This window comes from Apteryx rowi, unplaced genomic scaffold (genome assembly GCF_003343035.1).
Source record: "Apteryx rowi isolate R43461 unplaced genomic scaffold, aptRow1 scaffold_847, whole genome shotgun sequence".
NCBI classification, from domain to species: domain Eukaryota; kingdom Metazoa; phylum Chordata; class Aves; order Apterygiformes; family Apterygidae; genus Apteryx; species Apteryx rowi.
In genome coordinates this window covers 189,044-211,613 of record NW_020451146.1, presented here as the reverse complement: position 1 = coordinate 211,613, position 22,570 = coordinate 189,044, and the positions used below count along the sequence as shown (strand labels likewise).

The 22,570-nt window shown below is 46.1% G+C and overlaps 1 protein-coding gene across 1 annotated transcript in view; it reads left to right on the top strand.

The window, feature by feature from the left end:
- Positions 1–22,570, top strand: part of IFT172 (intraflagellar transport 172) — a 46,624-nt gene that overhangs the window by 5,966 nt on the left and 18,088 nt on the right. The window contains exons 3-26 of the mRNA XM_026090063.1: positions 471–536; positions 938–1,017; positions 2,492–2,579; positions 4,490–4,704; positions 4,801–4,924; positions 5,977–6,072; positions 6,971–7,132; positions 9,043–9,096; positions 9,691–9,794; positions 10,445–10,530; positions 11,006–11,118; positions 14,050–14,217; positions 14,529–14,665; positions 15,431–15,538; positions 16,076–16,160; positions 16,489–16,581; positions 16,917–16,994; positions 17,919–18,167; positions 19,494–19,572; positions 19,962–20,082; positions 20,527–20,671; positions 20,744–20,833; positions 21,271–21,368; positions 22,365–22,500. Of these exons, the coding sequence (XP_025945848.1) occupies positions 471–536; positions 938–1,017; positions 2,492–2,579; positions 4,490–4,704; positions 4,801–4,924; positions 5,977–6,072; positions 6,971–7,132; positions 9,043–9,096; positions 9,691–9,794; positions 10,445–10,530; positions 11,006–11,118; positions 14,050–14,217; positions 14,529–14,665; positions 15,431–15,538; positions 16,076–16,160; positions 16,489–16,581; positions 16,917–16,994; positions 17,919–18,167; positions 19,494–19,572; positions 19,962–20,082; positions 20,527–20,671; positions 20,744–20,833; positions 21,271–21,368; positions 22,365–22,500 (2,775 nt within the window). The remainder of the gene's footprint in view (positions 1–470; positions 537–937; positions 1,018–2,491; positions 2,580–4,489; positions 4,705–4,800; positions 4,925–5,976; positions 6,073–6,970; positions 7,133–9,042; positions 9,097–9,690; positions 9,795–10,444; positions 10,531–11,005; positions 11,119–14,049; positions 14,218–14,528; positions 14,666–15,430; positions 15,539–16,075; positions 16,161–16,488; positions 16,582–16,916; positions 16,995–17,918; positions 18,168–19,493; positions 19,573–19,961; positions 20,083–20,526; positions 20,672–20,743; positions 20,834–21,270; positions 21,369–22,364; positions 22,501–22,570) is intronic.

The window sequence follows — 22,570 nt, the reverse complement described above, 5'->3', positions numbered from 1 at the left end:
AAAGGCTATTTGTGACCCAGCAAATGAAGATCCAAAGTACGAACATTCTCATATCTGTTACAGAAAATAGCAGTGTCAGATTGCTTTTCTGTTTTATACTAGTTGCAAAACATCTTTAGAAATAGCCGTGTTTATGTATGTTCAACAATAGCATCTGGAAAACCACACGAGATCAATGAGCGGTCTTCTCATAAGAGCCTCTATACTGAAGAGCATCTAGTATAACTTGGTGCCCTGCTTTTGTTCTTCTCAGCCTGTTATTCTACCCCACCTCACTAATATCTAACTCAAGCTTCAATGTGGAGGGCKTCCCTCAGTCCCACTTTAAGATCCACCCCAGTGCCCCCATCTCTTCTCTTTCTTGGTCTGAGCGGTCTTACTGTTCATGAGCTGTCTTGTGTAGCAATGGGGCAAGTAGTTTTCTAAGTAGGATGGAGCTCTTATCTCTCTTTTTACCTCCTCCTTGTCAGAGTGCCGTGACCTGCTTATTGTGGCCAGCGGAGAATATCATTGTCTTTGGTCTCGCCGAAGGAAAGGTAGAGAAACTTGTTATTTGCCTGATACTCTATTCCATGCAGGGGCTGCCAGAGCCTGCAAGTGCCTGGGCTGCTGAGCAGAAGCCGTTACTATGTGGGCTTAGGGCACTACTCAGCAGCAAAGGGATTACACCACTGATTGAATTTTCTGGTTCTGGCTCCCAGTTAGTCCTTGCAGGATCTACCAGATCCTTTGGTCCTTTTCCTGAGCCTTCCTAGAAGTGTAGAAGTGTGACTGCAGCTCCAACTCTTCCACTTCTCCGATCTACCAGAATGCAGTGAGCTTTCTGTTATTTCTGGCACTGCTCATGGACTGGGAGACCTCTGGGGATATTACACTGGGGGAAATACACATTCTGACATGGGGACAGAAGCACCATTGACCAGGTTCTCTTTCTCAGGTTCGTTTAGCAAATACAAAGAATAACAAGTCCTCCACCATTTATGGGACAGATTCCTATGTGGTCTCGCTAACTTCCAAGTGAGTATGGTATTGCTTTAGGCTACACTGCTTTGGCTCAGCCATTGGCCCTGGCAGAACCTGTATCAGTTTAGGGGGTTGCCAAAGTGTCTTTTTGCTGTCAGTTCTTTGTGGACATGATACAATTCTGTGCTTGTCAGAAGGAATTCCTTCCTAAAATCTGACACGTGGACACACTGGCCCATGCAATTTGGCTGTCCCCCAAAAACATGACAAGGTGTAAGTCCCCGTGAGGTTGCTCACGTGTATTGATTTATTTTTTTATTTTTTAAAGATTAAATTTGTCAACTTCATCTAGCTAACTACTAACATTAGAGAAGCTTAAGGACTAAAGAAATAAAAATATTCTGTCAGATAAAACTGTGACAAAGTAATTAGAAAAATCAACCATGAAGTGCAGTCTTAAATTATTTTAACTAGATTTCTTTTTAGCTACTTTAGTATCCTTCTCCTAAAATAATTTAAGCTATGTTATTGTCTTAGCAGTAGGATTTTCACTAATTGTCATCACCCTGTTTTTTGAGTGCTAACAGAATTCTAAACCTAAAGCTATTCTATGGCTCTGACTCCCTACTTCCTATTCCTAGGAAATCCCTCCAAAGTCTTTCTTTTTCTTTATTTCAAAGAAATAAAGAATTTCAAAGAAATAAAGAGCTTCTATTCTCTCTCTCTCTCTCTCCCTCCCCCTCCTTTCTTCCCCTCCCCCTCCCTTCTTCCCTCCTTCTCCCTTTTTCCTTCCCTCTCCTCTCTACCTCCTTTCTTTCCCTCTTCTTTTATTTCTAAACACAGCTCATGCTACAGCTGATATAGGGTCAATGACATATCTGTGATTGCAATAGACAGAAGACAGACCTGTGATTCTTGTGTTGTTACAGCGTTCGTAGGACTTGTATTCTGTATTTGAATTATCATTAAAAAGTATTAATTCTGTGTATGTTATACAAAGTCTATAGCCTCTTCCTTGCTCTCTTCCCCCTAATTGCATAGAGAAGTACACAAGACATTAATGCTACAGATAATGGACTTAGAGCGTTTGTCCAGATAGTTTGCCTCCAACTTTTGTTGCTTTTAGGAATTCCTGGAGTCACAATATCCAGCCCCACTTCTGGGATAGTTGCATTGCAAGGGCTGTTTCATACTCCCTGCTGTGAGAAATTGTATGCATAGTCATTATTACACTTAAGGTTCCTTAACCTTTCTGTGTTTTAGTAATACAATAAGTTGTTATTGTGATTTTACGTGATGAAGATACTTAACTGGCCACTCTCTTTTCCTGTCTCCATACTTTTGTCTGCTTTGTTTTTACAGACACTGACACAGGTACTAGATCTTCTTGTATACATCACCCAGCATACCTTTGGCTCTGAGGAAAGTCAGTGATGGCTCTGGGACTGGCTCCTCTGGGCAGAGGTGGGGAAGTTGAGGTGTGAGTGTTACTGCAACTTTGCATCATTCTGTCTTTGCTTCTTTGCAGTATATCGGGGAAGGGAATCCTATCTGGCCATGCAGATGGAACCATAATACGTTTCTTCTTTGATGACGAGGGCTCAGGTGAATCACAGGTATCAAAGATTCTTCTTTAGTGAGCAAATTTTCTCTTTGTGCAATCTGTTCCCGAGCTCAGGAGCTTTGGAAAATGATCAAGCTGTGAAAGGAGTTCACATCTGGAGAGGAGCTGCAGTCTGTACGTGCTAGCATAGGGCTTGTGGAGCACTGAAGAAGATAGAACAGTGACTAGATGCTTTGGATTACACTAAGTGTGATGGTAATAGGGGAAGTTACCTCTCTGTGTGTGAGACATGAGGCTTTTCAGATGTCTGGAAAGATCTGAGGATATTAGTGTGTCGAGGAGAATGTTGCTTGAGTGGGTAGGGTCCCAGGGCACAGGTATCACCTTCTTCTCACTAAGTAATGTATAGTTATCCCAGCAGATTTTAGAAGACGGTTCCCAAATTACCCATGAACTGGACCTTTCCTCCAGAAGGTGGGAGATCTCTTAGCAGCTATACATAGTGAGGAAGAGTACCCCTCACTTTGTCCATCACTTAAAGCTGCTTTGGAATTGGTACTGTCTGTGGAAAAGGCAAAGAAAGTAGGCCTTAATGACTGTCTATTCCTTCCAAGGTGTGGTAAGAGCAAATCATTACAGTGCCCATCTGTCGCGAATGAACAATGCACTTCACTCGTAAGAGGGAAGCAGCACTATGTTTATTGCGATAAAATAGCGACTTAACAAAGTTTAGTCGTAAATAAGAATGATTTAACGAGGTTCGATTGGCAAGTTTCACTCAGTTATTTACTGCATGAAGGACAGGATCAGATGCGCATGCAACAGAGACCCTCCCATTGAGTCACGAGGTTCAGACTGGACCCCCTTGCTTTCCAAACTCCTCGGAGGAGGAGCCTAGGTGCGGCTGGATCCAATCCTAGTCCCAGACTTGGTCAACGGTTTATGCCTAAAGGAGTGTGTGCAAAGGAGACCCTCCTCTTGAGTCATGAGGTTCAGAAAGGACCCCCTTGCTTTCTAAACTCCTTCTGAGAGGAGCCTAGGTGTGGCTGGATCTGATCCTAGTCTCAGACTTGGTCAATGGTTTATGTTTAAAGGATTATGTGCACAATTAATCAGAGATATAACTCAGCAAAGTTTTGCGAAGTTTGCAAAAGTTCAGCATGCTATTAATCACTTACTGAGGATCTGTCACAGGTAAGGAATCTCTCAGCCTCGAGGAGTAGCGTTGAAAGGCGTCCCTGCTCAAGAGGAGGTTCTGCAGTGCAGCCCGCTGCTGTGCAGGAGAGCTCAATGGGCTCTGGGCTGCCCCCTATTTATGGGGGGGGRAGATGATTGACTCATAGTCRTATTTGCATGCTAGATGAGTCTTAGTTGGCGCATGCTCAATTAGCCCCTGCCTACGTGCCGTTTACAGGGAGGTCAGGTTGAGGGGGAGAGAGCACATGGGGGGGGAAAGGAGCACACTGTCACACCATCCCAAGTTCTCACTGTTTCTACTGACAGTATACTCTGGACACCCAGCATTTCTCCTGAGCCTCCTGTTCCTCTCCAGAAGTAGTCTCTGCGCTTTAAGCTGTGGTGAAGGGAATGTTATTTCCACTCAGATCTTTCCTCTCTAAGTGAAGCAGTTTGTATATGTATGCTGTCTAGCATGATATGCTGAAAGCCCCAGAATTATTCTGCTGGGTTAAGATTGCATCCTAGTCTAGTTAATGATATTGGTCTTCTTACCAACAGGAGAAATCTTCTCTCCTAGATAAATGAATGGGATAGTTCATGCATTTCTCAGTTCTGGTTTCTGTCTGCCTTCCTACAGACTGGGACAGGCAGACAAAGCAACCTCCATGAGCTGGACTTTACCAAAGGGCCTTGTACTTGTCTCACTATGATAGCTGACTATAGAGTCCAGTTGGGGGATAGAACCATTGCTATTTTCAGAATGTTCTTTCTTGTCTAATGTAGGGTAAGTTGGTGACGCATCCCTGTCCTCCTTATGCCCTTGCCTGGGCTTCCAACAGCATTGTGGCTGCAGGCTGTGACAAGAAGATAGTAGCTTATGGGAAGGAAGGTAATGTGATTCAAACCTTTGACTATAGCCGGGACTCCTCAGAGAAGGAATTCACCACAGCAGCCACGAGTCCTGGTGGCCAGGCTGTCGTCATTGGCAGCTATGATAGGTATGGTGCCTGATGGTAAAGTCTCCCCTTTATAGCGTTTTCTCTTTCAACCATGTACAGTTCTTCATGTCTGTGCTTTCTCATCTGTTCTGACAGGTTAAGGGTACTGAACTGGAGTCCACGCCGCAGTGCTTGGGAGGAAGCCAAACCCAAAGAAATAGCTCACCTCTACACCATCACAGCTTTAGCATGGAAGAGGGATGGTTCACGGATCTGTGTGGTTTGTATCATCAGTCTTGAGCCCATGAGTCGTGTGCCAGGCACAGTCTCATGCATGCTCCTGAGAATAGGGTGATGCAGGGAGGGTTGCTGAGAGTGGTCACGTGCCTGGGCTGAGATGTAGGTCAAGGGACACTGCTGCATTCAGATGTGCTATGTGAAGAGTATGAGAGTGAAAAATAGCATGTGTGATTGCGTAATGGCTCACTGGAAGCAGCAGTCCTCCTTTTTTTTTTGCAGAAGCATAATAAAAAAGTTCAGCATAGCTTCTCTAGAGCAGTCTCATTAGCATTCTTTCCTCTGAGTATCTATGAGAAGCAGTGTAAAAACTGAACTGTTCCTTATACTCCATGATTGCGAGCCATGTTTTCAGTTCAGAGTTCTTTTTCTTCTACTTCCAGCCAATGAGCCTTGGTCTGCCTTTCTATATTAAGTTAAATGATTCTTTAAAGCCCTGCATTTGTCCCTATAAAGAATTATTTAGAGAGATTGCCATTTACAACTTCTCTTTAATTGTTTTTGCATCTTTTTATGTTTAACAAAATCAGGAATCTTTAAAATATATTCAAACAGAAAATTAATTGAGCAGATGAATGCTTGCAGAGAAGGGGAAGGGGTATGATATGGGAGAACAGTGAAAGGGGACCAAAAGGTTTGGGGATGTCATAAAGAAAGAGATAAAGGTGGAAGGATTCTCTTGGAAGGGAAAAGAGTTTGGGAAGTTGGGAGAGGGAGGAGTGGCAAACTGAGAGGGGTAATGGGGAAGATTAGGGTGAAGATGTTTTTTAACTCCTTTTCTTTCTCTGCCATGTATGTGCCAGTATTTGGTAAACTCTGTTTCTCTGAGTATCGCTGAATCTTTCTCTCTTTTCTCTCCAGAAAGTCAAGATAGGGCTGATCCCTATGTATATGGGGTCCTTGGTCCTTGTTCGCCACAGGAGCCAGGATCTATTGGTTCCTGTCTCACCTCTGATCTCTTTCATGTGAGTGGGGCCTGGAATACCTCTCCTTAACAGAATTCACTGACGGTGTGCTTTGTGTTTGTTTCCCCAGGGCACTCTGTGTGGAGGAGTTGAACAATTTGACTGCTGCCTTCGCAGAAGCATTTACAAAAATAAATTTGAAATGACATATGTGGGACCAAGCCAGGTAAGAGACTATCCGATGAAGTAATGTCTCTTGATTAAAATAAGATGTTCATTAAAACTAGACGTGTTTGGAGTTTTTGGTGCCATCAGCTTCTTTCCTGTCCATCATCTATCTGTTTCCAGTCCTTAGCCCAGTCATTCAGATTCCTTGTAATCATCTGAGGGGGGCTGTGTAAATTCTGTAGTAGCTGGCTTCAGATCCAATAAAACTATACTTAAAAGAGTTGAGAGTGAGGGTGTATTTCTCTGAGTCCATTTATTTCATTCCCTCTTCCCTTTAGAGCAGTCACACTGCCTTGAAAAATATGCTCAGAAATCAGAACAGTAAATTACCAGAGGAAGTATTTTAGATTCATATCATCACCTACAGTTTGTCTGTAGCAACCTGCTGGGAAGGGCATAGGGAATATTTCAGGGTCAGGGTAAAGTCTGGGCAGAAATTGACTGGGGGCAGAGAAAATGGAGTTTGTTTCCTAGTTTGTAAATTTGTGTGGGGTACCCCTATGCAAAATGCAGGCTCCTTAAGTGGCTTGATCTCAGCCAACTTTCCCTGGTTCAAAATTAGATAATAAGGGTGGGCTAGCAGTCCAGGCACTCTCTGTAGTCAGTGGAGAGAGATCAGGACTCCCAGAGGGTGACTCATCCCTGGGGGCCTGAGTAGTCCTCCAGATTGGGCTAGGAACTTCTAAATGGCAGAAGTGAGAGTCCCACACTTCTACTACAATGCCCACCCCATACAGAAGGGATGGTAAGGTTTCTTTAAAAAACAGAACTAAATGCTGGCAGGGGACATCTAAATACCCAAATATCCTCCGTTGCATATATCTTCCATTGGGCAAGGAGTGTTCTTCTTCCTCTCTGCATGGAAAGAGGCCTCATATTTTTCCCACTTTCTCTAGGTCATTGTGAAGAACCTCTCAACAGGAACTCGAGTTGTGTTGAAATCCCACTATGGTTATGAAATTGATGAGGTGAAGATTTTAGGGAAAGAGAGATATCTGGTGGCCCATACTTCAGACACATTGCTGCTGGGTGACATCAGCTCCAACAAGCTCAGTGAGGTACTGGAAAACCTCTGGCATTTCCTGAGTTTCAAATGCTTAACTTTGCAACTCAAAGAATATGTTTTCTGCATGGTAATGATACATTTATTTTCAAAGAATCGTAGAATAATTCAGGTTGGAAGTGACCTTGAGAGGTCTTGTGTCCAACCTCCTATTCAAAGCAGGGTGAACATAAAATTCAGACCTAGTTGCTCAGGACTTTATCCGGCTAGGTCTTGAAAACCTCCAAGGATGGAGATCCCACTGTCTTTCTGGGCTCCTGTTCCAATGCTTGACTGTCATCATGGGGAAAAACTTTTTCCTTATGTCATGCTGGAATCTCCCCTGTTTTAGTTTGTAACCATTTTCTCATCCTCCCACCGTGCTCTGCAAAAAAAGCCTGGCTCTGTCTTTTTACAGCTCTCCTAAGCCTTTTCTTCTTCAACCTGAAAGCCCAGTTCTTTCAGCCTCCACTTACAGTGCAAGTTTTCTAGCCCCAACCATCTCAGTGGCTCTCTGCTGAACTCACTCCAGTTTATCAATGTCTTTCTTGTATTGGGGGGCTCAAAACTTCATTCTGTAGATCTGTACAGTCCAGATGTGAATGTATGAATATTCTTGTGTTTAAAAAATATCTATCCATCACTGCAGTACCATTTCTGGAACAGATCTATCCATACAGAGCTGTCCATACCCTGAGGCTCATGGTGCACTGAGTGCTGAGGCTATGTGCCAAGACTGTGAAATGTTGGCAATAGGTCTTAGTGTCTGACAGAAGTATGAACTGGGCCTCAGGATGCTTTTGCTTTGTTCACGGAGGTAGCATATACTTTTAATCAGGCTAACTGTGTGCTAATCGATCTATCCGGGAGCTAGATTCTGCTGGGAGCTAGCTCTGCTCCTGACTACAGATTTGAGCTGGAGGATACTGCTGCTTGGTAATCCATCTTGACTAAACAGACTAAATCTCAGAGGTTTTTCTGCACCATCCTGCACAGAGAACTTTTTCTTTCACACAGCTATATGTATTACTTACTAATAATAGGGTTGTAAGTAGTCCATTTACCAATTGTTGTCTCACAGGAGCTTTGTTGAAGCAGTGACTTGGAGCTCTTGCTCAAGGAGGGAAAGGACAGCTGCAGCTTTGGCTTTCAGTTTTCTGCCTCTCTGTCCACTTGCCTGTTGCCATCACAGTAACTATTGCATTATCTAGTGCTCTTCCAAAATGCCGGATCAACTGGTCTGTCACTGGCACTACGCTGATCAGTCATTGCTAACATGACCCCACACAAGGACGTAAAAGAGAAGGGTTTCAGCCAGATGTGAGGTGGAGATTCTGCCCCCAACAAGTGGTGGCACTGATTCTGTGGAGTAGATTTACTGAGGCAAAGGAGGTGTGGGGGAGCTTTTTATCATAAAGGTAGCCTGGAGGAGGGCAGAGAGGTGCCTGTGAAAGAATGGGCTAGAGGAAGTACACTGGTCACCTAAAAGGCTCTTGTCCAGAAGGCAATCAGATGCTGCAGAAAGAGGACAGGAGTTTAAAGGAGAGGTTGTTGAAAAAAGGAGAGGGGAGCGGGGCACTTGCAAACTGAGAATGACTGAATTACAGTGTTGACAGCTGAACTGCTGGAACATGATCCCTTGTGCAATGTAATTCTTGCTATTTGTCCTGGGAGTTGAGAGAGGGCGGCTAGGCTTATCTGTGCTGCTGGGGGAATGGCACAATTTATTTCCATGCAAGCAGTGTTGAGATTTTAGGTCTGAGAACTGAGATTTAGTAAGAATTGGACTCTTTCTGCTTGCTCTGAGTGCTAGCAGGAAGTCAATGAGCCATGACTAGCTGCACTGTAGACCATGATGCCTGCAACTTGGTCCTCTGCAAGAGATGTCAGCCTGACATTTGCTCACTCCATGCCATTGCATTGTAGGTAGCCTGGCAAGGATCTGGAGGGAATGAGAAGTTCTTCTTTGACAATGAAAATGTAAGTTGGATGGGACAGGATGCTACCCCTTAATGGTGAGTAGAGCAGTGTGTGTACTGGGGGGGAAAGTGTCAACCATGCTTCTGGAAACTCTTGTTCCTCAGCTGTTTCCTGGACTTAACCTCTCCCTGAAAATTCTGATCTTCTTCCTCCCCATGCTTGCCTTTCCCAAATGCCAGGTATAGAACAAACTTGGTATAAGGACTCTATAAGTCATGCCCCCATAGGAGKCAAGAGCAGTAAAATATGGATGTCAGAGGTACAGAAAACAGGATGTGTTAGCTGTCTGGGTGGAATCCTGCTTTGTCTGGCGAGGCAAGGAAATCTGGAGGAGCTGAGGTATCAGCTCATAAATGTCAGGATGACAGCTTGGCTCCTTCTGCAGGACTGATAGGCACAGAACTAAAATCCCCAGGCCTGAAGAAGCTAGCAGTCACCACAGGAAGACAAGGACAATTCCTTGCTCATCCCAGAGGGTGTGAATTTAGACTTATGTGCAGCAGAATGCTTTTCTGTACACCTTGCTGGTAGATATGTCTGCTTACCTGGCTCTTCAGTAAAAGCACAGGGAGTACAGTCCCCTCTTTCTTCCAGGTCTGCATGATCTTTAATGCTGGGGAGCTGACATTGGTGGAATATGGAAGCAATGACATCCTGGGGTCTGTCCGCACAGAGTTCATGAACCCTCATCTTGTCAGGTGAGTGTCAAGGCTGCCTGTGTGACCAGTACAAGCATTTTTTGAGAGTGACCTTGGACATCACTTGGAAGTGTCCGTTCTCTAGGACACAGCCCCCAGATTCTGGGACCTGAAGGCATAATACCAAATGCTCTCTGAGCAATTTGCTTTTGGCAGTGACCGATAGTGGGGTTTAATCGCTCAGTTACATTTAAGGGGTGTAAAGTTTTAGAAGGTCAGGAGCCCGTTCTCCTCTGATATATGCTTATTGAAGCCTGACTTGGCAACTGACTGAAGAGGGACCTCCTGTGCCCATATTCAGGCATCCGTGCATCCTGCTGGTCCTAGTATAGCATTAACAGGGACTCTAGATGCCAGTGGGACCTCCTCTGTCCCTCTGAAATGGCATTTTCTTATTCAAGAGGAGGGAGGGGAGGACCATGGGCTGCACTGAAGAAGAAACATCATATGTCATTCAGGCAGCTTTCAGAGTCGTGAAGCAGAAAGGTTTGTTCTTAGTTGAGGCAGCCGTAAGTACTGGGTCAGAGAACTACAAAAGCCTCCATGTGCTTGGGGAAACTGCAGGTAATTCTGTGGGGAGAGGACGGGACTCGGTCTTGTGGATTTAGAGAGTAGTAAAGCTAACAGTCATCATTCCCTTCAAATAATAGTGTTCGTATCAATGAAAGACGGCAGAGAGGCGTGGAGGCGAACAAGAGACTGGCTTATTTGATAGACATCAAGACTATAGCAACAGGTGAATGTAAACATCCCTCTCTTCTGTTTTCCCAGCCTGCCTGACTCCTTTGCATCCGCTCTGCCAGACAGCATATCCCTAAAGACCCTCTTTGCATTCAGTCTGCCAGGCAGCAAATCACTAGAGCCCAGGCTGCCCTACTTTTGCCAGGTTAAGTGTCTGGTGTGGACTCAGCTGTGGGGTATCTGTGGCTGTGTCTTCGACCTGAGGTTCTGTGCAGTTCAGCATGATGATATTGCTGCCTGCACTGCCTGTGCTCTGTGCATTCTCACAGAAGAGTGGAGGGAGTTACTGATGCTGGTAAGGTGCCAAGATAAAATGTCATTGCAGTCTACCCTTCATGTCACAGTGTGTTTGCCATGGGATCCTGCCCCAGTTAGGTCCCAGACACCTGCTCTGCATGGGACAGTATCAGGTGTTCAGTGCCTTGGGGTATATTAGGTACTTACACTGTTTCTTTTCTTTCATTTCCAAGTTGACCTTGTTGGTGGCTACAATGCTGGCACCATCAGCCATGACAGCAAGATTGAATGGCTGGAGTTGAATGAAACAGGCCACAAGCTACTCTTCAGGGATAAGAAGATGAGGGTGAGGCAGACACATCTGGGGGGAGTGTGGCAAGCTGGTGTGCATGGGGAGGGGAAAGACAGATATGCCCGAGTGCAGGGAAGGAGATGAGGAACACATAATTCCTGATATTATGCTGGAATCAGTACTGCCATGAGGACAGGGTACTCATCCTGAAGTACCTGTGACTTTTTGACCACTCCTTTGAAGAAGGCAGACCCTGTTCAGATTGCATGAGCTGGCAGCATTGTATGTTTAGTTTCAAGCTATAGCTACAGCTGTTCACACTTTGCATAAAAATGCACACTACCTCTCAGTCATGCAAATCTCTTCCAGAATGCCAGGACAGTGTACCTCTGACACTATGTGTGGAAAGGACAGCATACTCAGCCTGGTCAAGACAGAATCTAGTTGAGACCAAACACTTTGTAGGTTTGCTGGTATTGTGACTGCCTTTCAGTTCATTCTCAAAATTCTGCTGCTTCTGATATCACTCTGAATTTTGCTCTTGACCAGTCCTAGTTCCTTTCCCACCTACTGAGACTTAATTTTTTGCTCTCCTAAAATAACTTTCCAGGCTGACACCATCTCTGAGAAATATATCCTGTTTGTGGACTTTCAAGTGCCTCTGTTGCCTTGGTGAAGGCCACATATTGGAGCAACAGCTCTTTAAACTGCTGATTAGTAAAGACTGGGAGCTAAAGCTGCAAAAGGATCTCCTAAAGAAGATGACTCAGCATGGATTGAAACACCCAGTCAGCCCTGCCTGACTCAGAAGGCATGGTTTCTGCTACTGCACCAGCAAAGGGTCTAGGCACTAGTGGTTGAATGTGTTTCAGAACAGTCTCCACAAGTTCAAAGACAAGGTTATCCCAGTCTTAGGTGCCATGATAACAGCCCAATGCCAACCCCAAACTCATTAGTTGTACTCAGCAGTAATAAGATAGGAAGCTAGTTGCTAGATATCTTGCTCCATCTCTTCACTTCTGAAAATGAGTAGACTCTTCTGCTGTGAGACTGAGGCAAGTGAGTGAATATCAGTATGAGGAACCTAATGTTGCATTAACACTTGTAAATTAAAAAAAAGCTGTTGTCTGCAACAGCTCAGCTTATGTGTGTAAGATGAACTCTCTAATTCTCCAAAACAGCATAGTCACAACCGAATAGCCTGTCCGATATGACCCTTGGCTTGCGTTAATTCCTAGACTATGACTGAACATTGACTGGGAGAGTGCTAGTTAGCCCCGGACAAAGCTATGCCCAAAATCGCAGTAAGTTTCACAGTATGATTAAGTTCTGTGGGTACTCACCTCATGTCCTAGCTATGTTTAATTTACTTGTAGAGATACCGCTTAAGCAGCTCAGCAGACAAGATATATTTATCAACTGTGTTACAGTTCCACTCAGCTCACTGTCAAACCCTCTTTAGTATTTTGAATGTAAGGCCCCTTGATTGCTTAACTTCATTTGCTCCTCTTGTCACCAAAGTCTCCAGAGAAGAGAGCATGGCCTTCTTGACAGTGGTGTAGTTCACATCCAGAATTTCCACGCAGGTACCCCAGATGCTATGGCAGACCCTGGCCATAACCACTGCAGTTCATCACAAGATAGTTTTAATTGCTCCAGAGTCCAAATTCCACCAGGAACTGTCAGTCTGCAATAGAATGTTTCCACTTTGGCTGTCCTCATCTCAAGAAACTGTGACTTCACCCCTCGTGTTTCAGGCAGGAGCCCCAGGTTTCTTTGCTGAGCTGCTCGTATGTCATTTTTGTGAGTGGTATGTACGTTACCACAAGGCTATATACGTCCTATCATGTGAGAAGAGAGAACTTTCCCAGCAGCACAACTTTTTTGTATTTATTTCTGTATTCTTCCTCAGTTTACATTTGGATTCTCTAATTTTCTATCTATCTCAGCAAGAATCTCAGTGRCATCACCAGGATTGCTGTTGCCTCTTCAGGTTCCTTTTCAGACCTGTCAGCAGGAGAGGTCTGCTGACAGATCTGGGTCCATTGCCCACGCCTTCACCAAACATTGCCACCAGTCCAGATCAGACAGTACATGATTCTCCCAAGCTATGTCTGTACGTCCTTCTCCAACCAGTTCAGTACAGACCAACATGGGGACTTTCTTGTCCTCTCCTTCCTGTGGCATATCATAAGTCTTAGTACAGTTATCTTTCATCTTCTTTCTCTCTTTCTCATCTTTGCTAGGTGAGGACAATTATGAGGAGGAGCAGACACAATCTAGCACTTTTAAGTCACAAGGCATCATCCGTCTTTGTTATGACTTGTCAGGTTACATCTTCCAAGTTATCAAGCTTGGTTCAGGACTGTGTATTCTACAAACAGACACCTTCTCACCTTATTAGCAACAGTTCATGCGGTAAGACTCTACTTAGGATGGACAGTTCAGCCCAGGACTGCAAAGGAATGCCTTTGCATGAAGGGTGCAAGAGACCCTTCTCCTAGGAACCATGAATGTACCTGAAGATATTCACAATATGATTATAAATTGATACAGAAAAAGATGATACTTCTCAGTTACTAGAGGTCTTTGACCATGTAGTCCAATATCAAAATCTGTTCCTTTTCTCCTCCTTCAGAGTATTTCTGAGATGCTACTTCATTGCAACTCTTCAATTGAGAGGGAACTAAAGTAGTATGAGGCATATTCTGGTTTATATATTTATGTTTAGCACAAGGAAAGCAGGATCTGAGCATGCTGATTAAAATACTGCAAGGGTTAAAAAAAAAATGTCGTAGGTCTTGAAATATAACATGCATAAATACTAACAGTGTGGAAGTTTGCCTACACGTCTTGAAGAAGTCTGATTCCTGGTAGGTAATAGCTGCTTGCAGGATTCTTGCCAGACGTTCCTATCATGTTCCTGTGAGCAAGCAGCGCAGTCATGAGCCCAGCTGAGTCTTTTTCTCCTCTTTCCCTATTTAGTTGCAACTCTATGACATTGAAAGAAGCACCAAGACTACTATTTTGAACTATTGCTCCTATGTGCAGTGGGTTCCAGGCAGTGATGTGGTGGTGGCTCAGAACAGAAACAGCCTCTGCATTTGGTATAACATTGATGCTCCAGAGCGAGTCACCATGTTTCCTCTGAAGGTAAAAATTTGGAGACTTTGGTTTCTCCAGCAGTATTTTCTGTTACTTCTTGGTCACAGGTGTGGGATTAGGCAGAGTGGTATTGCGGAAGGGAGAAGGGAGGGAACTGAGTTTCTCCTGGACAGGATATGAGGCCATCTGTCAACTCCATGGCAGAAATCTATGGCAGAACCTGGAGACAGGTTCTCCAACAAGGAGCTACTCCATGGCTTTTTGCTACCCTCTGTTGAGGTAAGGACAATGTCGCCCAGGTGTGAGCTCCTTCAGCAGAACTTTAACTCAGCAGAGCTGATAGCTGGTACTCTTTTCAGGGGGATATTGTAGACTTGGAAAGGAATGATGGGAAGACTGAAGTGATAGTAACTGAAGGTGTGAACACTGTGTCCTATACCCTGGATGAAGGCCTTATAGAGTTTGGAACTGCCATTGATGATGGGGATTACCACAGGTAAGTGCTAGATATGCCGCATTGTGATGGCAGCTAGTCTGCTTCATGTAACAGACACCTGAGGGTCAACAATCCATGAACCACACCAGCAGGGCTTTCCGTGCAGAGTTGAAGTTTAGGCTCTGAGCATGATGTTGGTGCTAAGTCTGGCTGTAATGTGCAGCAGATTCCTTCAAGAGTGAATACTCTGCATTGTCATCCCCAGAGCTCCATGGTTTCAGACGAGTCTGGCCAGTCTGGTTCCGCTGACACTGACAGAAATTGACTGCAGGCAATTTTCACTCACTGCAGTAAATAAGTGTGTCTTCAGTAGCAGCCAGATGTGGAATGGCGCTTCAGTGCTCATGCTGCTGCCCCTCCAGGGATGATAATAGTTGAGTGGAAACAGGAGCTGGCCTGCTTGTGCAGAATAAAAGCTGGCTGTCTGAAGCGGTCATGGTAGGCACCTGGGCAGGGTTGGCATTGTTACCTGGCTTTAAAATTGACCAGGGAAGAACATTTCACATGCTCACAGCATTAATCCCTCTTGAGAGATTTTTTCTGCACCAGGGCTTGCTTCAGACTGAACGCTTCAGACTTGCCCACACTGCTACAGCCTTCTGGTGACCACATGTCTCCTAAGTAACTTAGGCCAGATAGGGAGCTCTTAGATAACTGAGTTTCAGTGCAGTTCTTCTTTGGAAGCTCCTGTCTCAGTCTAGTTTTTTTTCTTCAGAGATCTCTTCTTTTCTGTTATTGAAAATCTGCAAATTTCTCTGTCTTAAGGGCTACTGCATTTTTGGAGACACTGGAAATGTCCACGGAGACCGAAGCCATGTGGAAGACCCTAAGCAGGCTGGCTTTGGAAGCTAGACAGCTGCACATTGCAGAGAGGTACAGGAAGGAGTCAAAAGTTCTTTCTACTAGATTAAACACTCTCTTTTCTGGATCCTTCACAGAAACCAGAGTCTAACTAAGGATGTGACTTTTTGTGTGGCCTGGAAGATTCACTGCCTTCGAGAATGGAGCATTCTCTATTCCAGGCAATGACTTTGTCCTTTCATCCTAGACACTAACAGTAGAACTAGGGACAGGTAGACATCACTCTGTAGCATAAATTTTTGCTGATGGCAACACAAAGTAGTGCATAGCGAGGCTGCAGGGGGCAGACAGACATAGGCAAGGTCAGAGGAGCTCTGAAGCCTAAGAGACTGAAGCATGGACATTGGTCATGTCCATGGCTTCTCCCGTGGAGCAGGGCTAGAGGGTAGATCTGAACATTGGTTTTGGCAAAATCTTCTCATGAAGTGGCACTACTGCACCTCTCCACATCACACTGCTGGGACTGCTGCCTAGACTCTGATTTTCCTTTCTGGAACTAAAGGTAGGTAATGAACCCCTGCTGGCAACTAACTGCCTTGCTCTTCCCAGGTGCTTTGCAGCTTTGGGCAACATGGCAAAAGCTCGATTTCTGCATGAAACCAATGCCATTGCAGATAAGGCAGCTCAAGAGCATGTGAGTCAAACTTTGTCTGCTGTGCAGGGCAGCCACTTCCCTGCAAACACTTGCATACACATTGTCTTCTGTGTCCATGTCCTCCAGTATACTGCTACAGACCAGGGCTTTGTCATGTAAGAACTGCTGACATAGTTCTTCATCCAGGCCCGCCAGGTCCCTCTTCTGGCTAGCCGTTTCGTAGTGTTGCTCCTGTCTTGTCACTTTTCATCTATCTTCGGTTTCTGTAATGACGCAGACCCCACCAGCAATCACCTCCCTTGTAGCAAATCCAGAGCCCATTCTTTCACCCCTACAAACCAATTGAGCTAACTGTGGTTGTCTGCAGGGCGGGGATGGCACAGACCATTACCTGGTGCGTGCCCGCTTGGCCATGCTAGAGAAGAACTACAAGCTGGCAGAGATGATCTTCCTGGAACAAGTGAGTAAAGGGACCAGGAGCAGAAAAGGTCTCATTTATTTGTGGGCAGTAAGATTTGTGCCTTGATGTGAAAAAAAACAGAGAGGGAATAGGTTGCTTATTGCTGGGAGATGATTTTGTGCCCTGGAGTAGAAGGAGAGATTGCTTGTTCTGATGTAGAATTGCCCTGAGGTACAGGGAGGAGGATAAGGGAAGGATGTATATCCATGTAAAGGGGATGGTCCATTTGGTCAAGTGTTTTCTGCACATCTAACCCTGCCCACTGTGGGATCCTCATGGCAATGTGTCTGCTAAACAGAGACTTGCCCAGGGTGACACTTTGCTCTCTGACACAGAATGCCACAGAGGAGGCCATGGACATGTACCAGGAGCTGCACATGTGGGATGAATGCATTGTGGTCGCCGAGGCCAAGGTACAGAATATTCCTACACTGGACTTTGAGCTGGGCTTGCTTGATAAGTGTGCCAGTTGGGAGTGCTATCRCAGTCTGGGTGTTCTTCATCTGCCCTCTCAGGACCTCACTTCTGCTTAGAGGGGCTCCCAAAGAGACTCTGAGCCTGCCCTGAAGGTCCTCCATCTAATTCAGTTACAGGTGGTGGGATTATTGCATGAAGGAGCCTTGACTGCTGGAGGGGTGAGGGTGCCATGCCATCAGGAAGAGGGATCAGAGTCCAGAGCAGGTGATAGGAATGGGAGAACAAGGTGCAATTGTGGAGGCTTGGGTGTGAGAGACTTAACTGCAATACTTAAAAGGAAGTGTGGTGGATATCCCTGATGCCCCTAAAACACAGCAAATGCTGTGGTCAACAAGGCAACTGTTAGAATGGCAGGAGGCAGGCTTTAGGAGTAGATGGATCTTGGGTCCAACCCAGAGCTTTTGTTTCCTAGAATGCAGTGTAACATGGACCAAGAGCCAAGGTGCCTCAGAGATGTGGTCCAGGCAGGATTGCCCTAGCCAGAGTTGCCCACAGACAAGGAACAAAAAGATCAGTGGTTCTTGCATCTGACAGCCAAGGAATAAAACAGAGAAGGGTCTGGAATAGTCTAAGATGATACAAAGGGAATGTAAGGGGAGGTTGCTTTTGGTGGAAGTACAGACCTGGGTGAGTAGTAAGGGAGAAAGCTACTGAGGTTCTTTTAAGAGTAGCCAGGGCTTCAGAAGAGAACGAATGGTGTAGTGGTACAGGGCTGGCATTGCTGTAGTTTCTGCTAACTGCAGTTGCTTAATCTAACTGGGCAGCAATGAGGCTGGTGCCAGGAGTTGTTCAGAGCCCACAGGAGGAGCAGGACAACCTCCTGCCTTGCCCAGGTCAACCAATGCTGCATTTCCCAACAGGGACACCCAATGCTGGATAAGCTGCGTAAGGGCTACTACCAGTGGCTGCTGGATACGCAGCAGGAGGAGAAGGCTGGGGAGGTCCAGGAGGGACAGGGAGACTACCTGGCAGCCATCAGCCTATACCTGCGAGCAGGGCTGCCAGCCAAGGCAGCACGGCTGGCCGTGAGCAGGAATGAGCTCCTGACCAATGGGGATGTCATCAGTAGGATCTCCACAGCACTGATCAGAGGGGAATTATATGAACAGGTAAGTGGCCCACCCCACTGGGCCTTCTTCTTACTTAGTGGTGTCAAACTTCTTACCCCATCTTCTGCCTCTGCAATATACAGGGGAACTGGGCTGGAAAGTAGCAGATGTAATTCTATCTTGATAAATGCACAGATAACACTTGGGAGGAAATCCTTACTGCATCTGTCATACACAGGTGAGGTCTAGAATTGCTGTTATTAGTCAGGGAAAAGATCACAAGTCATTGGTGATGACATCTCTGAAACATCAGCTGAGTGTTCAGCAATAGTCAAACAGTCCCCTGGGAAGGTAGGAACCAACAGGAAAGGAGCTGCTAATTAAACAGAAAACATACCACTGTGAGAATCTACAGTACTTCTTCATAGTAGAATAATAAATGATGCTACAGCTTGCATATGAGGATAGTCTAAATGGAAAAGCTAAAGAAGAGAAACAGAGACCATTTCATTTGACTCAAGAGAACTTTATGCTCTTCCAAATCTGCCACCTTTTCTTAAGTCTTTAGTTTAAAAAGCAACTGTGGAACTCATTCCTGCAAGATGTTTTGATACCAAAAGCATATATAGTCCAAAAGTGATCAGACAAATCATGGAAGTAAAGTCTGTCAAAGGCCATTAAATATGATGATGTGGGGGCATCATGATATGAACTCAGGAAGCCTCTGCAGCACAGATTATCAGAAATGGATAGATATAATGGAGGAAAGGCTGTTGTGAAGCTTCTCCATTCTTATAATCTTTCCATAGACATGTGCTTTAGCCACTATTAAAATACTGAAGGAATTGAATCTTTGGTCTTCCAGGATGGCCTTTCTTATGTTGTGTTCTGACTTCTACAAGTTTTGAGCCTCATCCCACCCTGTTGGCTGCCACCCTTTCCTACAGGGTCAAAACCTTCTGCTGCAAGCAGCTGAGCCTCCCCCTTTCTGCTTACTCCCAGGGCACCAGTATGATCATCTGCATAACTGAGCACCTAGTGGCCATGGTCACAGACCAGGCTGTCACTGCACAAGTTACTGTGCAAAGAGAAGAGAGGTTGTCTCAAAAGCTTTTATCTTGTTAGAAGATGAGACCCCAGAAAAACACTTGGGGCATGTGGGACAGCAGAGAGGACAATGGTCTCAGCGCATGCTGTCTTTCCAAGAAGTTCCCTTTATCCCCATGCTGTTGGTTAGTGGGGGGGGGGGGGGTCGTAGCTGATGGAGAAGCCTCTGTGGGTAGGGGTGGTCTGACAGGATTGACAGCTGTACATGGGGCTGGAAGGGTACATGGTGGTATGGGGAGACAGTGGCTCTGGAAACTGACAGCTTGTATTTGTCATTAGGCTGGAGACCTGTTTGAGAAGGTCGGGAACCCACGGAAGGCTCTGGAGTGCTATTGCAAGGGCAGTGCCTACCTGAAAGGTACTGTGCTAAATATGTTCCTCCCCTGTCCCCAGCAGGAGCCCAGGTGCTCTGGCCTGCTAGCAACATGAGCTATTACCCTGGAGTGCAGAGTGGCCTAGTTGCTCTGAACTTCCGTATATCACCTCATTCAGTGTATGGGTTCTCACATAGTTGTGCCTGCAGGCAAAGCCCTAGGACAGGATCTTCTTCCAAAGGCCTTGATCATGCTGACTGCACCAGCATGATTTTGGTCTGGCTCCCCACAGGGTCCAGATCACAGGGCTGCCCTGCTGGAGTTGGAGTGGGTTAGACAGTTCCCTCCCTTGCCCCACAACGAGGCCCACATGCGCCTCACAGCTCTGCTTCCTTGCTGGATTCAGCATAACAGCTATCATGTCCCCTTACAGCGGTGGAGCTGGCTCGCCTGGCATTTCCTGTGGAAGTTGTGAAGCTGGAGGAGGCCTGGGGAGACCATCTGGTGCAGCAGAAACAGCTGGATGCTGCCATTAACCATTACATTGAAGCCAGGTGGGAGCAGGTGAAGGCTGTATAACCAGCAGCAGTATAATCTGGCAGGCCATGAAGTTGATCTAGTTTGTTTAAATCAGCATGGCTGTTTGATGCTGAGTAAGACCCCTTATCCCAGCTTTGCCAGTGCCCCTAATACTTACGTGCAGTCTCTGCTGGCCCAACCATAGTTTTTTCTCCACAGCTCTGTCAAGGTGTCTCAGTCCTGATCCGCTGTTCCCTGCTGTCCTAGTTCTTCATTCTTTCCCTTTAGCTCTGTCAGTGCTCCAGACCTTTACTCTCTGCTGATACTGTGAAGTTATTCAGGTCTGTCTTGTTGCTTCAGCTGAAGGAAGAAGATTCAAGCAGCAGCCCACTTTGGTCTCCCTGGCTTAGCTCAGCTGGCAGAGATGGGTGCTGGCTGGCTGTAAAGAGTTATGTTAAGAGTTATGTTTCTGATGCTAGGTGCTCTGTTAAGGCCATTGAGGCAGCCTTGGGAGCCCGGCAGTGGAAGAAGGCTATCTACATTTTGGACTTGCAGGACAAACAGACAGCAGCCAAATATTATCTCAAGATCGCCCAGCACTATGCAGCCTTGCAAGAGTATCAGGTGAGACCACAGAGTACAGTCATCACTTCTCTGGGTCCCTTAGGACTGCTGACCATGGTTGTCTCCCCACAGGTCGCAGAGGAGCTGTACATCAAAGGAGACCAGACCAAGGAGGCCATTGACATGTACACACAGGCCGGACTCTGGGAACAGGCTCACAAGGTAGTGTCAGAAGCAAAAGCTTCTGCGGACCTCGCCCTGCTTCTGAGTGGTGCAATGTCTTCCATCAGGAGGTGGTGGTGCCTTTTGCCCTAACACCTGAGCAGCAAGCCCTCTTCCCAAAGGATCAGTGCAGGGACATCTAGCAGCCAGTAAGAGATCAGCTCCTGCATTCTGTCTGTGCCCCCTTCTACTTCAGCAGCCCCATGTGGGTGCACCTGTGACACAAATAGCACTCTCCAGGGGACTTGGTTCTGCATGCTTTGATCACAGTGACAAATGACTGCCCATTCTCTGCAGAGGCTGTAGCATATGTATCTGTTTATAGTGCGATGGAGATTGCTTTTCTCCATCTTCGGTGCTGTGAGAAGGGTCACTATGTGTCAGGACATTGCTGTGCAGTGTGCTGGAGCTTTTTGCATATATGTTCCTCTTGGCAGGTGGCAATCAGGTGTATGAGTCAGGAAGATGTGTCTGTGCTCTACATAACCCAAGCCCAAGAGATGGAGAAGCAGGGCAAGTACAAAGAAGCAGAGAGGTAAGCATCTTCCTTGGTGCTAGTCCAAGACTGCACCCTGAGAATCTGGCTGTAGCAAGGAGTCCTTTCCTGGAGTGGGAGTGGAGTTTGGGGCTAGGGTTTTAAAGGGTCAGAAATGTTCTCTCCACACTCAGAGACCTCCAGCTGATACTCTAAGCAAAGTTTCTAGGAAGAGAACTCACTGAACTATTAGTGTATCTAAGGGGATATAAAGCCAGAGTTAGGACAGGGAACTGCGAAAAGGACATGTCATGGGAGACTTGGGGCTGGAGGTGGGGAGGGAAGGATGGTGTTAGGGCCACACATAAGGAGTCCCAGAGGTCAGGTGGGCTGGAGGGGGAAGGAAGGGGCCAGCTGCCTTCAACAAGCCCCAAGGTGGCACGACTGACAATCTCTGACCACCACAATACAAAGGAGATCCAGTTGGGGCACGGCTGTCTATGTAGCAGCAGAAATGTGGCAAGGCTTTTCCCCACTGCAGGGTGCCAGGTCTGATCTGGCATGGCCAGCTCAGGATCAGATATGGAAAGTGAAATGTTTTCCGTCTAGATATGTAGTGCTGTCAGTACTAGGTTATTTAAACAATGCAATAAGGTTAGCATGTACAGGGACAGCAAAGCTGTGTATTTGATGCTGTGGTACCTAATCTCAAGGATGTCCAGCACATGAGAGGAGGCATTACAGGTGGTAAGGTCACACTGGGTTTAATCTTTTTGGTGGCCTATATGAGAAAGTTTTGCTGACATTGCCAAGTTGCCATCCCAACTGGACTGACAGCCTCAGGCTGGAGGCCAAGATGAGAATAGGTCACAAGCCCAGGGGCTCTCTCCAGGTCAGAACACAGGTTGATAAGTATGGATGGAGTCAGGCTGCACACACAGTCATGCCTTTTGGCAATGTGCCCCGGACTCCATCCCAGCTGGGCAGGATACAGAGGGACTGCATTGGAGTGATCACATCCTTAGCTGAGCCACATGAACATGCTTGTGTTCCCAGGCTGTATATCACCGTAGATGAACCTGATTTGGCCATCACCATGTACAAGAAGTGTAAGATGTATGATGAGATGGTTTGCCTGGTAGCCAAATACCACAAGGACTTACTGAGTGATACTCACCTGCACCTGGGCAAGGTGAGCACAGGTCATGGCAAGGGATCAGCTGTGCCAAGCAGGGCCAAGAGTGTCACTAACTCATTGTCTC